This window comes from Physcomitrium patens, chromosome 21, assembly GCF_059467195.1.
Source record: "Physcomitrium patens ecotype Gransden chromosome 21, ASM5946719v1, whole genome shotgun sequence".
Taxonomy (NCBI): Eukaryota; Viridiplantae; Streptophyta; class Bryopsida; order Funariales; family Funariaceae; genus Physcomitrium; species Physcomitrium patens.
Window position 1 is genome coordinate 11,517,794 of NC_143430.1, and position 13,635 is coordinate 11,531,428.

The 13,635-nt window shown below is 34.2% G+C and overlaps 1 protein-coding gene across 1 annotated transcript in view; it reads left to right on the forward strand.

Annotated features, from left to right (window-relative positions):
• LOC112273863 (uncharacterized) overlaps positions 1-4,004 on the forward strand; it is a 35,997-nt gene extending 31,993 nt beyond the window's left edge. Inside the window, exons 6-13 of the mRNA XM_024502878.2 lie at positions 226-455; positions 889-963; positions 1,118-1,219; positions 1,411-1,482; positions 1,962-2,018; positions 2,268-2,519; positions 2,802-2,983; positions 3,543-4,004. Coding sequence (XP_024358646.2) covers positions 226-455; positions 889-963; positions 1,118-1,219; positions 1,411-1,482; positions 1,962-2,018; positions 2,268-2,519; positions 2,802-2,983; positions 3,543-3,843 — 1,271 coding nt within the window. The 3' untranslated portion in view covers positions 3,844-4,004. The remainder of the gene's footprint in view (positions 1-225; positions 456-888; positions 964-1,117; positions 1,220-1,410; positions 1,483-1,961; positions 2,019-2,267; positions 2,520-2,801; positions 2,984-3,542) is intronic.
• Positions 4,005-13,635: the final 9,631 nt, after the last annotated feature.

Here is a 13,635-nt window from a genome sequence, read left to right on the forward strand (position 1 = left end):
ATTTGTGATGACGATATTATTTGACTTCTTTGGTAGTAATGTATAGCTTTCGACGATTGAAGGTGAACTAATGAATTTCTATCGGGGTTTGCTTTACAATGCTTGGTGCGCCTGAATTCCTGGTTATCAAGCGACGATGATGATTTCGTTTCAGTGTTTGGATTCAATGTTTGACAAATGTAACAATGCATTCCTTTTCTGAACAATTTGTTGGGAGTTCTGCAGCGCGTGGTGTATATGGCAAAGAAAAAGAATTCGGTTCAAATGGCGTGCATGAGGTAGAATTTCCACGTCAATTTTTTCGAAGTGAGCGTCCATCAGCAATTACCTGCGTTGCGGACAGTCAAGCTTCCACATCTATTAGCAGGCAGCCCCGAGAGCTCCTTGTACCTATTCCTCAGCTTGTTGAGGCTCGAGTAATTTTTGCTGCTGCACCGGCCTTGGGTCATTACCAGGTTAACACTGTTTCTTTCTCTCATTCTGGAAAAAATTGTAAGCTTATTACTTTTTTTAAAAAAATTATGAGAATGTTTTTCAAATGTTATCTAGAACTTGATTTGAGAATGAGCAGTCTCTTAACCATCTGTCTACATGTTCTATATTGTCCGAGCTCATGTATTTATGTCTTATAAGGCGAAAGCAGATTAGAGGTTTTTATCCTACGGTTGCAAGGGCAAAACTTTTAACTTGGAGGTCTTCCATCCATGAAGCGAGTTGGCATTTGAAGGACACTGGCTGCGTGGTTATTTGAAACAAGAAGCAATGATCACTCTGTTTATGAACACATCTTGCACTGAAACTTCATAAAGCGATATCATAGTCATGGCATAAATCAGATTTCACCTTCTCGAAGAGTTATTTATAGGTCTTTTGTGATGACCATCACAGGAAGGGCATCCCGAATCTAACGAAAGAGTGCCTTCCATTCTTGAAGCTCTGGAAAGGGGGAAACTGACACCTGAGGTGAGGTAAGCTGAGAAGTGTTATATATGCTTACTGTCTTTTTCTTCCTCATTTCAAGATTTTATGGTATGGCTATCACCACGAGTTTCTAGTAGCGAATAGCACGTATGTACGAACCTTGCTGACTGAAAAGGATGAAGGAACGAACCTGCAGTTTCGTGGCAACGAGGTTTTAAGGATTCAGAATTTCAAAGCAGCATCACAGGAGGATGTAGCTGCGGTTCACTCTCTGGGTTATGTTAAGGGACTGGAAAGGGTGAGCCCTTTATCTGATGATTACTATCTTCTTTTCCTGACGTTGTGCCGCAATGGTCAAATGCACGAAGTAGACTGCCTCTACTGTAGTACGAGGCGCTAATCGTGTATGGAAGCTTATGTATGTAGCCTTGTACGACTATCATCAGCCTCGTTGTTCTCATCTGAAGTCGATGGTAACTGTGGTGACAGGCAATGCAAAAGGCAGAAGACGAAGGCCTTATATTTCTAGATAACTCAGGACCTACGTACGCGACATCGTCTGTACGTTTCAAAAGCATCTCAATAACTTTATGGTTACAATTTTCTTTTTTTGTGAAATTAAGAATCATTACGGCTTCAAAGTTGTGAAGGGTTCTAGATTCCACAGCAATGCAATGAATGCATAAGGAAGAACTGCATTGTTTGTATTTGTGATATGTTTTTGTAGCTTTTACAATCTTAATGAAGTGGAAATTCTTTAGATCTGGATAAGATTTCTGGTTGAAGGACCTATGATTGTGTGATTCATCTTCTCGATTGAGTCTGTTTTACGAGTCTTGAGTAATTCGTTTGTCTTCTTTGACTGCCTTCTTGTGTATCTTGTCAAACTGAGGTCTAGAATTCTTAACATAATACAACAAATGTCTTTAGTGGCAGGACATTTAACTTCATTGAGTAGCTTTGGTCATGGGGTGTAAGTTTTTCAGATCAAAAACTTCTAGTCGACTATTGACTGATATATGCAAGTGACTTTCCCGCAGACTTATCATGATTCTATGCTGGCGGCAGGTGCAAGCTTAGCGCTGGTGGATTCTGTGGTGTGTTGCTCTAGCTTAATTGCACCGGAATTCGTGATGTGCTGACTTAATGTTACAGCAGTTCTTTTCTTAAGCATTGCAACTGTTTGGAGGATAGCACTTTTATCCTACAGCGGTCCGATGATTATTTGCAGCACTTCGATTGCATCGTTTAACCTAATAGAAATCGTTATAATAAAATAAGTTACAAATGAGATTTCCTTCCTTGAGCTTCATGTGTATGACACCAAACCTACCTCTTTCTTTCAGGTGGCAGCATCAAAGGAGACCCAGAATCCTCCCGTCGGTTTCGCTCTTGTGCGACCTCCAGGTCATCATGCAGTTCCTGCGGGGCCGATGGGCTTCTGTGTGTTTGGGAATATTGCCGTGGCTGCTCGCTATGCACAACAAGCACACGGGTTGCAGCGTGTTTTCATTATTGATTATGATGTTCATCATGGCAATGGGACTAATGACGCCTTCTACGACGACTCCGACATATATTTCCTCTCCACACACCAGGTTGTTCGAGCTCTTATGCCGCCTCTTTTCAAATGAGTTCTAGTTAGGGATTTGCACCAGCATAACTTGGTCTTCAAAGTCACTAATCCGTATTCGCTTCTTAGCCTTAATTGGGCTTCCGCCTCTTTCCTGAGCCCTAAGTTTTACAAACTGATAATTCTAAAACTTAAATAACACCTCAACTGAGCTCATAATAGATTTAAGTTCAGTGCAACAGGTCACTCCTAGCTTATTTGCTTGAGTAGGATGACAGATTATATTAACATTCTGCTTCATGATCAGGATGGTAGTTATCCAGGGACTGGGAAGATGAGTGAAGTTGGTGCTGGCTCTGGAGAAGGGGCAACTCTTAATCTGCCTTTGCCAGGGGGTTCGGGAGATGACACAATGGCACGTGTATTTGAAGAAGTAATTGCGCCTGCTGCTCAACGTTTCAAACCTGATATCATTCTGGTGTCTGCTGGGTATATTCCATCTTTACATTTTGTTTTTGTAGATACCAGCTGATATCATCTGCATGTATTTGGGGAATGTTCTGCGCCTATGTTCTTTCATCTGTTTGTTTGTTTGTTTGTTTGTTTGTTTGTTTGTGTTTCTTCCCCTTTATTGAAGATTAAATTTCTGATGAATTTATTTTCACTTCCGAGTTGCTGAAGAACGCCCCTTTCGCTTTTCTTGTTGGATCTGAAGGTCACGAGTCATTGTCAACAGTCAATCATTTGATACTTCTATGCCAGATATTGACGTGTAGTAGATTGTCATAATTAATCACGCTGATATCTAAGAGAGTCAATCAGGGACTCTTTAAGAGAGTTTGAAGCCTGTCGAGAAGTGGCTCTGCCTGCTAACTACATATCTCGATAGGTTTTCAGTTCTGGATATGATTACTTTGAGTAGAAATTACAATCGAATGAAAAAGGTGCGGTTTAGGTTGTTGTTTTTGAGGACATTCAGACTGGAATTAGTAAGTTTGAGTATCTTTGACAATCGAAGCCTTCATATATTTTTTTTTCTACTGTACAGGTTTGATGCACACGTCCAAGATCCCTTGGCAGGGATGCAGTTCACAACGGGAACGTATTATCGACTTGCATCTGATATCAAGAGTTTGGCGCAAAGTCTTTGTGGAGGCCGGTGTGTTTTTTTCCTCGAGGGAGGATATGACCTCAAATCTTTGTCAAACAGTGTTGCAGATTCATTCCGAGCTTTTCTTGGAGACAAGAGCTTGTCAAGCAGGCTTGATAATCCAGCTGTTTTGTATGATGAACCCAGCTTGTATGCAAGGCAAGCAATTGATGAGATCAAATCCATCCATTCACTGTAAAATTAAAATCTCGACTCTAGATAGATTCGAAGTATTTCGAGAAAGCTTATGGACACGTGATAACATGAATGCGCTCTATTCCCATGAATACATAACAGATCTTCACTGGAGGATGTAGCTTGTATCTCAATCATAAATCGATTGTTACGTTGACTTCTAAATGCACTGGGGGTGTGACATGGGGCTACAACTATTGCTTGAGGTTCATTAATTCTGTGAGAAAGAGAGGATCAAGATAGCTTTATCACCACCTGTGGAGGAACAATCCATTATGGTGTAGGACATGTATCACGTTAATTATCTCACTTAGTCATTTATTCATTCGATTTCTATTTCTCTATCTGGGTACTCTTGGTACTGATGGAAGTTCTTACTTATTCCATCTCCACTATTCTATCCCTCAAAGTTGGACAAACTAATTGCATTAGATTGTAAGTTCGATTCTCTTTTAGCTGCCATCTTCCTATTGTAGAATCACCTTAAAACCTTTGCAATTCTTATAAACCTTCTCTTTTGAAGATTGAATCTGACAATTGTCCTGACCTACTAATGAATCGTTCAGGGAATTATCTTTGAGTAAAACAAACAAACAAACAGAAATTAAGTAAATTAATAAAATTAACATGAAGATGCAGAACTCAACTACTTGCAACTTCATATTGTGTATGCTCAGTATGTATGCAAAGACTCTTCTGGCACTTTGGGTATTACGTGATGTTCACGTAGGTATTTGTCCATTGTAGATAATCCAATATCAAAGCCATTCATTCAACTTGCAGATGCATACCATTAACCTGAATAATTGTCATAAATAACCAATTCAGCATGTGTCTACAAGGATAAAGTTAACTGTTGATAGATGTTTACATTTATCTTTTTGAAATAATTTAGAAAAAAATTACATAATCCCAAAATTTATGATAAAATTTTAAAAAATACCATGTACGTCAGAAGAAGAATGTTTATTTGCATTTTTTTAATATTATGTATATATTTATTACAAAAGGCAAAATCTTAGTCAACTTATCTTTTTTTAGATAACTATCTTCTTTTGTTTAGTATAAAAAATAGATTTATATAAATATTTATATATCTAAATAGAGTTAGTATAAATAATTTGAAACATTTCTTTAGTCTTATGTGTGTTAATTATTTACATATAACTAAAATCCATTGTAACATAGAACATTGTAATGTAAAAAAATAAATATCAAAGAGTGACATTATATTTCTTATCAAACGGTTTCTACCACTTTCTAAGTGTTTAATTTTTTTTCTAAAGTTGTGTTGTTGTACAATCCTAGAATAAACACATTAATATTCTATAAGCTTTAACTAAGTTGTTATATGAAGTATGGATTAAAAATCCTAAAATAATATTTTTAAAATTTAATTTTAAATAAAAATAAAAATAATAAAAAATATATTTATATTCAGAAATTTATTTAAGATAAAAAAAATATTATATTAACATATAAATCTCCAAATAGAATTAATATAAACAAGATTGATCTAATTCATGTTCTTTTCAATTCTTTTTTTAAGACTTTTTTCCTTTGTGGCTTTTAAGTCTTTTCATACCATGGCAAAAATATTTTAGTTATTATATCATATTCTTATTTAATTATTGATTTTTATCCTTTTGACCTTTTTTTCTTTAAAATATATATTTTTTTACTTAGATTTATATTTGACATTGGTTTCTAAGATTTTACAATAAAAGGTAGATATGTGTTGATTTAAAAATTATAACTACTTGAATTCTTTTACTATCTTTTTCTAAAAAGATAGCTTACAACATTGCTATATCCCACCTTCATTTCATTTTGTTCTAAAGTTATTGTATTGGATGGTCTAAATTATAATGATATATAATATATAATATATATATATATATATATATATATATATATATAATATTTAATAAAAAAACCTAATTATTTAAATATCACATATTAGATATCTTACCTATGCTTGTAAGTATCTATTTCATCATGTGCACTTGGATATGATTATCTTTGTCTTTGTAGTTCTATTTTAAGTTTTAGACATGAATAAAAAAATAGAAATAAAAATAAAATTGGTTGCACATTAAATAATATTAAAAAGATTTATACCATAAAACCTGTCAATGAAATACCATTAGAAATAACATCATCCTCTTCTTTTTATTATGTCTAGTAGTATGTTGTTGGACTATAATGTTTGGTTCCTACACAAATGTCTTTCTACCATTTTTTTTTTAAGATTTATGAAAATGACTATCAACAACCCTCAACTCTTATTTCAATTAGTCTTGCTCCATGGTTTAATCCTTAAGACAATGATAAGAAGCTTCATTCTTATAATTATAAAACTACTTACAAAATCACTAATACCTTCAAAGAAGCATGTTTGTTAGTATTATTAATAAAAATTGCTTGAATAGCAAAATAAATAACAATGAAAAAGATGCTTTGAATGTAATTTTAAAAAATAAATAACTAACCATAAAACTTACATTCTACATTACTTGCAATAGTTGAGTTCTCAAATAGCTCTAATAAGAGACAAGAGAGAGGAGCAAGAGCAAGGGCTCCATGAAATCTAGAGCCGCACCCTAGAGATCCAATATTATCGAAATGAGTGATTTTTGACGTTTTAGTGAGCACATTCAACTTCTACAATTGGAGAAGCTTTACAATACTCTAGGAGATTATGAAGCAATAGATTGTAGATAGATTGGACACTTATATTATAGATCCAGATTTTTTGACCTAGCCAATTAATTTACAAGTAAGGTAACCGATAGAATTAGAACGTTTTAGAAATCTTAGTTTCCAAAACAATAGAACTTAGAGTAGTTGAACACTAATACACCGAGAGCCATGGAGAAACGAGGAGAAAGTAGCTGCCAGAAGGAAGGCATTAATACTATCCAAAAAGAACTAGCATATGTATTAAGAAGCAAGGTACAATTGAAGATCATGATTGGTATAGGGAGAGGACAACAAAAGATACATGAACAGGATCCACCTCTAATGATAACAACACCAAATTTACAAGTAAGTATTCCATCCTTAGACACCCTACTTGAAATACAAGAAAGTTGTGATAGTTTTGTTAGTCTCAACTCAAAGGAGAGAAGATCCAAGGAGAGCTTTGAGCTCCAACTTCTCTATTTTCCAGATGAAGGAGAATCCAACTAGACTCTACTTAAACAAGAGCAAGATACAATGCCACTATCAATACCAAAACCACTGAAGGCCTTAATAAGGGATCCACACAATATTTTAAGTATTAAAAGAGATAGAAAGAATATGCTGGAGCTTCACCATGACTCCACCCAGTACACTACTACTACAATTATAATCCACATCCAGTACATAGGATACCTACCAAATGACCACAATGCCAACACCAACCAAGTTACAATATTGGGAATGAAAATCAAAGAACTTGTTCATCACACACTGAAATAATTCTAAGACTATATTTAGGTGAAGAGGAACATTATAGAAGAGGTTTTACAAAGAAATCTCCAATTAGATCTAATATATCAGTATTTTATAGACAATGAACTAGAGCGATTAGTAACACACATGAAATTGAATGCAAAAACTCTCCTCTAAGCGTATAGAATTGACTCTGCAATGGTAGAAATTACAAAAATCTTTGCATCACCAGACATGCTATTGCTATAAATACAATCCAAATATACCACAGTTAGAGTAAATCTTAGTCAGAGTACTTTCTAATAGATGGAAGCCCAGATATCACATGAAGAAAAATATACCCTCATAGGATATATGTACAAACATCCGAAATTTCACTTCCTTCATAAATGGGCTACTCGCAACCTGCATCCCTCATACTCTTTAATGACCATACTTGGTAGTAGATACTTTGAGATCTAATTCACTAGTGCATAGAACAGAATCCAAACTCTTAGTAAACAATTCAAGTTTAAGAACTAAGATATTTTGTTTACAATATAGTGCTCAAAGGACCAATTTGCTATGACTTTCCATTAATTCATCCTTGATTCTGGCAAGCATTGAGAATATCCCCTCCTCTCTTCTACCAATGGAATGTCTTATGAGCAAGTCACCTCGATACTGATAAGGTCTTCTTTGAATTCATTGGAACTATTGATCTCACAGAATATGGAAGCTTCAATGCATACACTATAATTCCAATAAACATCCAATAAGGCAGACTGGATCTAATCAACTATACCTACCAACTTGATAAATTTAACCATGAAGAAGTTGCGATGATAGATTATAAATCAAAATAATGGACCTAACTTATTATGCTGATGGAGTGACATTCATTGGATTGCAGACTAGAGTACTCAAGACAACACACAAATCTATATATGGATATTCTTTATTCACATTAATGAGCTAACAATAATAAAATATTGACACAACCAATGGCAATCTCTTCCAATCCTCTTTGGCAGCAATATAGATCCGATACTAAATTAAACTAAAACCATATATACAAGTAAAAGAAATGAAATCAAGTAATTACAACATCCAAAAATAAGTCACAGTTTTTTTACTGTATTTTCATCTAATAAAAAATAAAAAAGAATATTTTTAGATAGATAATTTTATTATCTTTCCAATGATATAAGAAACATATAAATCTGAATTATTATGAATAAGTTATGAAGTCTTAAAGATAGAAAGTAAATAATTAAAAAGTGAAGTAAAAATATTTTATGTTAAGGATAACTTGTTTATAGATCAAGGGTTTGAGCCTCACCAAGGCTCACATGTAGTATGTAAGGGTGTCTAAGAGATGCCACAAGGCCTTAGTCTTATCCTCCTAACTACCTTCAAGGTGCTACAACCCATATGAGACTTGTACACTCTCCTTTCTACAAGTACTACATTAGCTGTTGGTCCTCCTATTTTCTATTAGAAGGACCAATATTTTTAAATTTTTTACCACACCATAATATTCAAAAATACCCAATTAGCCTATAAACCTTGTGTGGCCTTCAAATCTTGATCCATTTCTTCATAAAGGCTCCCAAAGTGGTAAAACTCATTTTTATTAAGATCTTAAAAATTGCTCTAAAAATTTTATTTTCTCTATAAATTTTGAAATTTTTTATGATATTTCTATAAAGCTAATATTCATTTAAGGCTAAATTTTCCTAATTTTTAAATTTTTTAATAATAAAAAAATCAATTTAAATCCACTATAAATCTTATTTTTTATTTCATGCTTCTTCTAACTACTAACATTTATAGTTTTTATAAGTAGTCATATAGATAGAAGACTAATATAAATATTGGTCTTAATAAATAATCCTTAATATTCAAAAATAAATAAAAATACTAAATCAACAAAGATAATTGCCTCAAGACTTACCAAGACTCCATTTCTACCATTGACATTCTAATTTTCTATTTTTCTAAGGATTTCTACACTATTCACTACATATTGTAATTTAAAGCATTCTAAATGCATATTTTTATCCTAAAACAATAAGTGAGTCAATTTAATAGCTCACAAGACCTAAGAATCCATAATACTTGCCTATCTGATGCCATTAATCTACTTTGAATAGAAACTAGGGATAGATTATCCAATTGAATCATATGAGTGATGGCCTAATTCTGGCTTCATTCAATGTTCAATGCCTTGGAAAGGAATTAGAAGGCATATGAAAATGTAAAGAACTCTGAGACTTTATGCTAAACACATACTCCAAACCTGATATAGCCCTATTATATGAACATAGATTTACACAGAAGGATTGTATGAAGAGATTAGCTTAATTAGACTTCTTAAAGGGCTCTCTACTTTGGAATGCAACAATATACTTAGCCTTAGAGAATAGCCTTGCAAGTAAGACTACCATAGTAACATTTACAAAAATAACAACAAACATTCAATAACATGGAATTATTGTTCTTGGCTGAGCACAATTCATAACACTCAATCTTACATCGAATATGAAAATTGAAATATTTAACATACATAGATACAATCATACTAGATTCCAAACAAGTCTATGACAAAAAATTGTCAACTATCAAATCTTAGAAGCTCATTGGATTATAGAAGGAAACTTTAATTTTGTCGAATCTTTAGATAATAAACAAAGTGGCAATACCATCCTAAGACGTGGTATAAGAGAAGTACTTGTCTAGACCAATCTACTCACTAAACTCCAAGTTCTAGATATGTTTTACATGGGAGAATATAAGAAGTTGAAAAACAAAATTTACATTTGGAATAATTGTCGTTCAATCCTTCAAACAGTCCTAACCTGTCAAGATAGAATATATGTTAAAGCAAAGTTGCAAGAATAAGGAGAAATATTTGAGATATGGCTTTTTTAGCCTAACATCTCCAACTACTCACATATTTTTATGAAAATAAAATTCACTAGTCTCCTACTTTTCTACATACACTTCTTTGATAAAAGTCCATTAACAACAATAAAAAGTCGCAAACTCCTCAAAGATTGTCAAAGATAGAATTCGATGAAAAAGCAATTCAGACAAGTGAGCCATTACTCAAAGAAAGGTAACAAAATATAAATAAATAAGTATGTATATTGAAAGAGAAACTGGAATGGCTATTACGAAAATACAAGAAAATTAGAGACCCTTGAAACTAGACTGGAAGCAAGAAAAGAATTGACAAGAGTGAAGAAGGCTTCACTCTTGTCTCTATATATACTATCTAACTAGAGGCTACGTGGTGACGTTCTATAGGACCTTCAATATGTGTTGACTTTGTAGGACACATGCCTTCACTTACAAGGCAAGTTTTTCTATGTGTGGGCCACATAATTAGCTTGATCTTCAAGTTAACAATATGTGTGGCACATGGCCAACTTGTTGACTACGTTTCTAATCCCAAAAAGTTAATTAAAGACACCTATAAAATCAAAGTAACATCTATGAAGCTTCTAGGAAGCTTTCACATCAAATACTGTAGAATTAACTTATTTTTATCGACTTTTACTTACTTCTACCTATTTATACATGTAATTACTAGCTTACATGAGTATGTCCGTGACATTACCCCCCTTCTAGAGACGAGTTCCACGAGGAGTGGTCATCATATGTTAAAGAAATCTATGATGTAACGAATTATATTCGCCACATATTCTGATCTTTGTTCTCTTCGAAGATGATTGATAGGGCCTCTCAACCATCGGTAGTGTCCCATACTAGGGCGGGAAGACCACCCAATTATTTGATCATTGTTGAGGCCTTCATAACTTCCTTCGAATAGAACATTTGGAACACCATCAGGAGTTGTTCCTACCTCTAGCAAAATCACCAAACATTGGGAGTCCCTTCCCAAATTGTGGTACCAAACGTGTTGTATCTCGCCATCTATTCGAGGGAAAATATGTCGTTCTTGAAGTTCTTTATCTCGATTGCGTCGTCTTGAAGGTTGTGACAATCGTAATGTCTCATCCAGCAGGTCAGCAAATGAAGGCTCTTGAGTCGAATCCGCTGGTTGTTGGTTCTCCATCTCCTGAGCATCACAACTACAAAGAAGCTACGAACAAGGATTGAAAGTAGAATGTTACTTGCCTAGATGTTGTTTCTTTTATAAAGAAGGTTTTTATCTTGATTTTAATGGATGTCGTCAATGAAAAGCCTCCACCACCTTTGTTGCATTTGCAAGGTTCTTTATTGGCTCCCATGTGCATTCACTAATACCATATCCGTGCCAATGGACAAGATATTTCAATTAATTTTGGGGTCGCTTTAAATCTAAGACTTCTTCTACTTCAAACTCTTCATTATTGTCCACTTCTATAGGAGGAGGTGGAGCTTGTCATCTTCTTGATATGTCCACTATCTTATATGGTTCAAGAAGAGATACGTAGAATACTAGATGAATTTTCATTGACTCCGATAGATGTAAACGATATGCAACGGGATTGATTTGTGTAGAAATAGAAAATGGTCCAAATCTTTGATAGTCCAACTTGTCACAAGGACGAGTGGTCTTGATATTATGACAAAGTAGCCATACCTTATCATCCATAAGAAATGGTAGTTGTTCCTTTCGATAGACATCCGCATTGATTTTTTGTTGTTCTTGAGCCTCTTTTAACTACACCTTCATCGTTGCATGAAGCTCTAATAAATGAATCGCCAAATCTTTCGCAATAGGATTATCAACTTTTAAAAAGTCAAAAGTATCAAGTCGTAGATGATAACCATAATTAGCAAAGAAAGGTGTTTATTTTGTAGAAGAATGTACCGTGTTATTGTAAGCAAACTCTGCTAATGGCAAAAGAGTTGTCCAATCATCTTATTGGTAGTTAATGGTACATCTTAAATATTGCTCTAAAACTTGATTAACACACTTTGTTTGTCCATCAGTTTGAAGATGGAATGCTGAAGATAGTTTTATATTCACTTTTAGAATCTTAAAAAGAGTCCGTCAAAATCTTGATACAAATTGAGTTCCCCTATCTGATACAATATCCTTGGATAATCCATGATAGCGATAGATATTGTCAAGAAAGAGCTTAGCTATTTCTTCACGTATGATAGATTTTGTATATGGTATAAAATGTGCCATCTTGATAAAACAATCTATTATCACGAATATAGAGTCATAAGAACCTGAGATTGGAAGATCCGTGATGAAGTCCATAGAAACAGAAGACCATGGTTGTTTTAAAATGGGTAATGGCTGAAAAAGTCCAAAGGGTCAATGACGAGGAGTTTTTGATCTTAAGCAAACATCACATGATTCTACAAAATCTTTGACTACCTTCCACATTTGAAGCCACCAAAAATCCCTAGATATCAGCTCCAAAGTCTTATTATATCCAAAATGTCGTGCTGCTGGGAAGTCGTGACGAGCTTGAAGAATACGTAAACGTGCTTCTCCTTTTGGAACATATAGGCATGCTTCGAAATAGAGTAGGTTGTTCTTGAATTCAAATTTAGAGGGATCATGAGATTTAGAAGAATTATTCTTGATATCATGAACAAGAGGGTCTGAAGACATACTCAACTGGACTTGCTTGAAAAAAGTTAAATCAACGATCAATGTTGATTTTATTGCTCAAAGATGAAATTGCTCCGGCTTCAAGAGAACCGTTCTTTGTTGCTCAAAAGTTGCATCTCCTTCTTTTGGTCTAAGATAAGAACGTCTAGACAAGGCATCGGACAAATCTTGTTGTTTTCTTGGCCGATAAGTGATGATGAACTCGAATCTTGATAAAGACATGCTCCAATGAGCTTGAAAATGATTTAATATGCATGTTGACATAAAATACTCGAGGTTCTTGTGATCCATATATACGGTGACTGGACTAGAAGCGCCTTCTAGATAATGATGCCATTCTTGAAAAGAATCCACAATTACAAGAAGTTCTTTGTCATAGATCTCATAATTGATTTCTACTGCTGAGAATTTTCTTGAATGAAAGGCTACTCGATGAAGTTTGTCATCTGTTCCCATTTGTGATAAAACCGCACCCAGAGCAAAATTTGATGCATCTGTTTCCATAAAGAATGCTTTGGAAAAATCAACACGATACAAGATTGGTACAGAAACAAACACTGTCTTTAAAGATTCAAAAGCAACTTCCATTTCTTGATTCCATCGGAGTTTGTTTTTACAAGTCAAACGTGTAAGTGGAGCTACAACTCGAGAGAAGTCTTTGATGAAGATCCGATAGTAGTTGGCAAATCCCAAAAAGCATTGGACATCTCTTACCATTTTTGGGATCTTCCAATCTATAATAGTTTGAACTTTCTTAGGATCCATCATAAATCCATCATTTGAAATTATGTAACC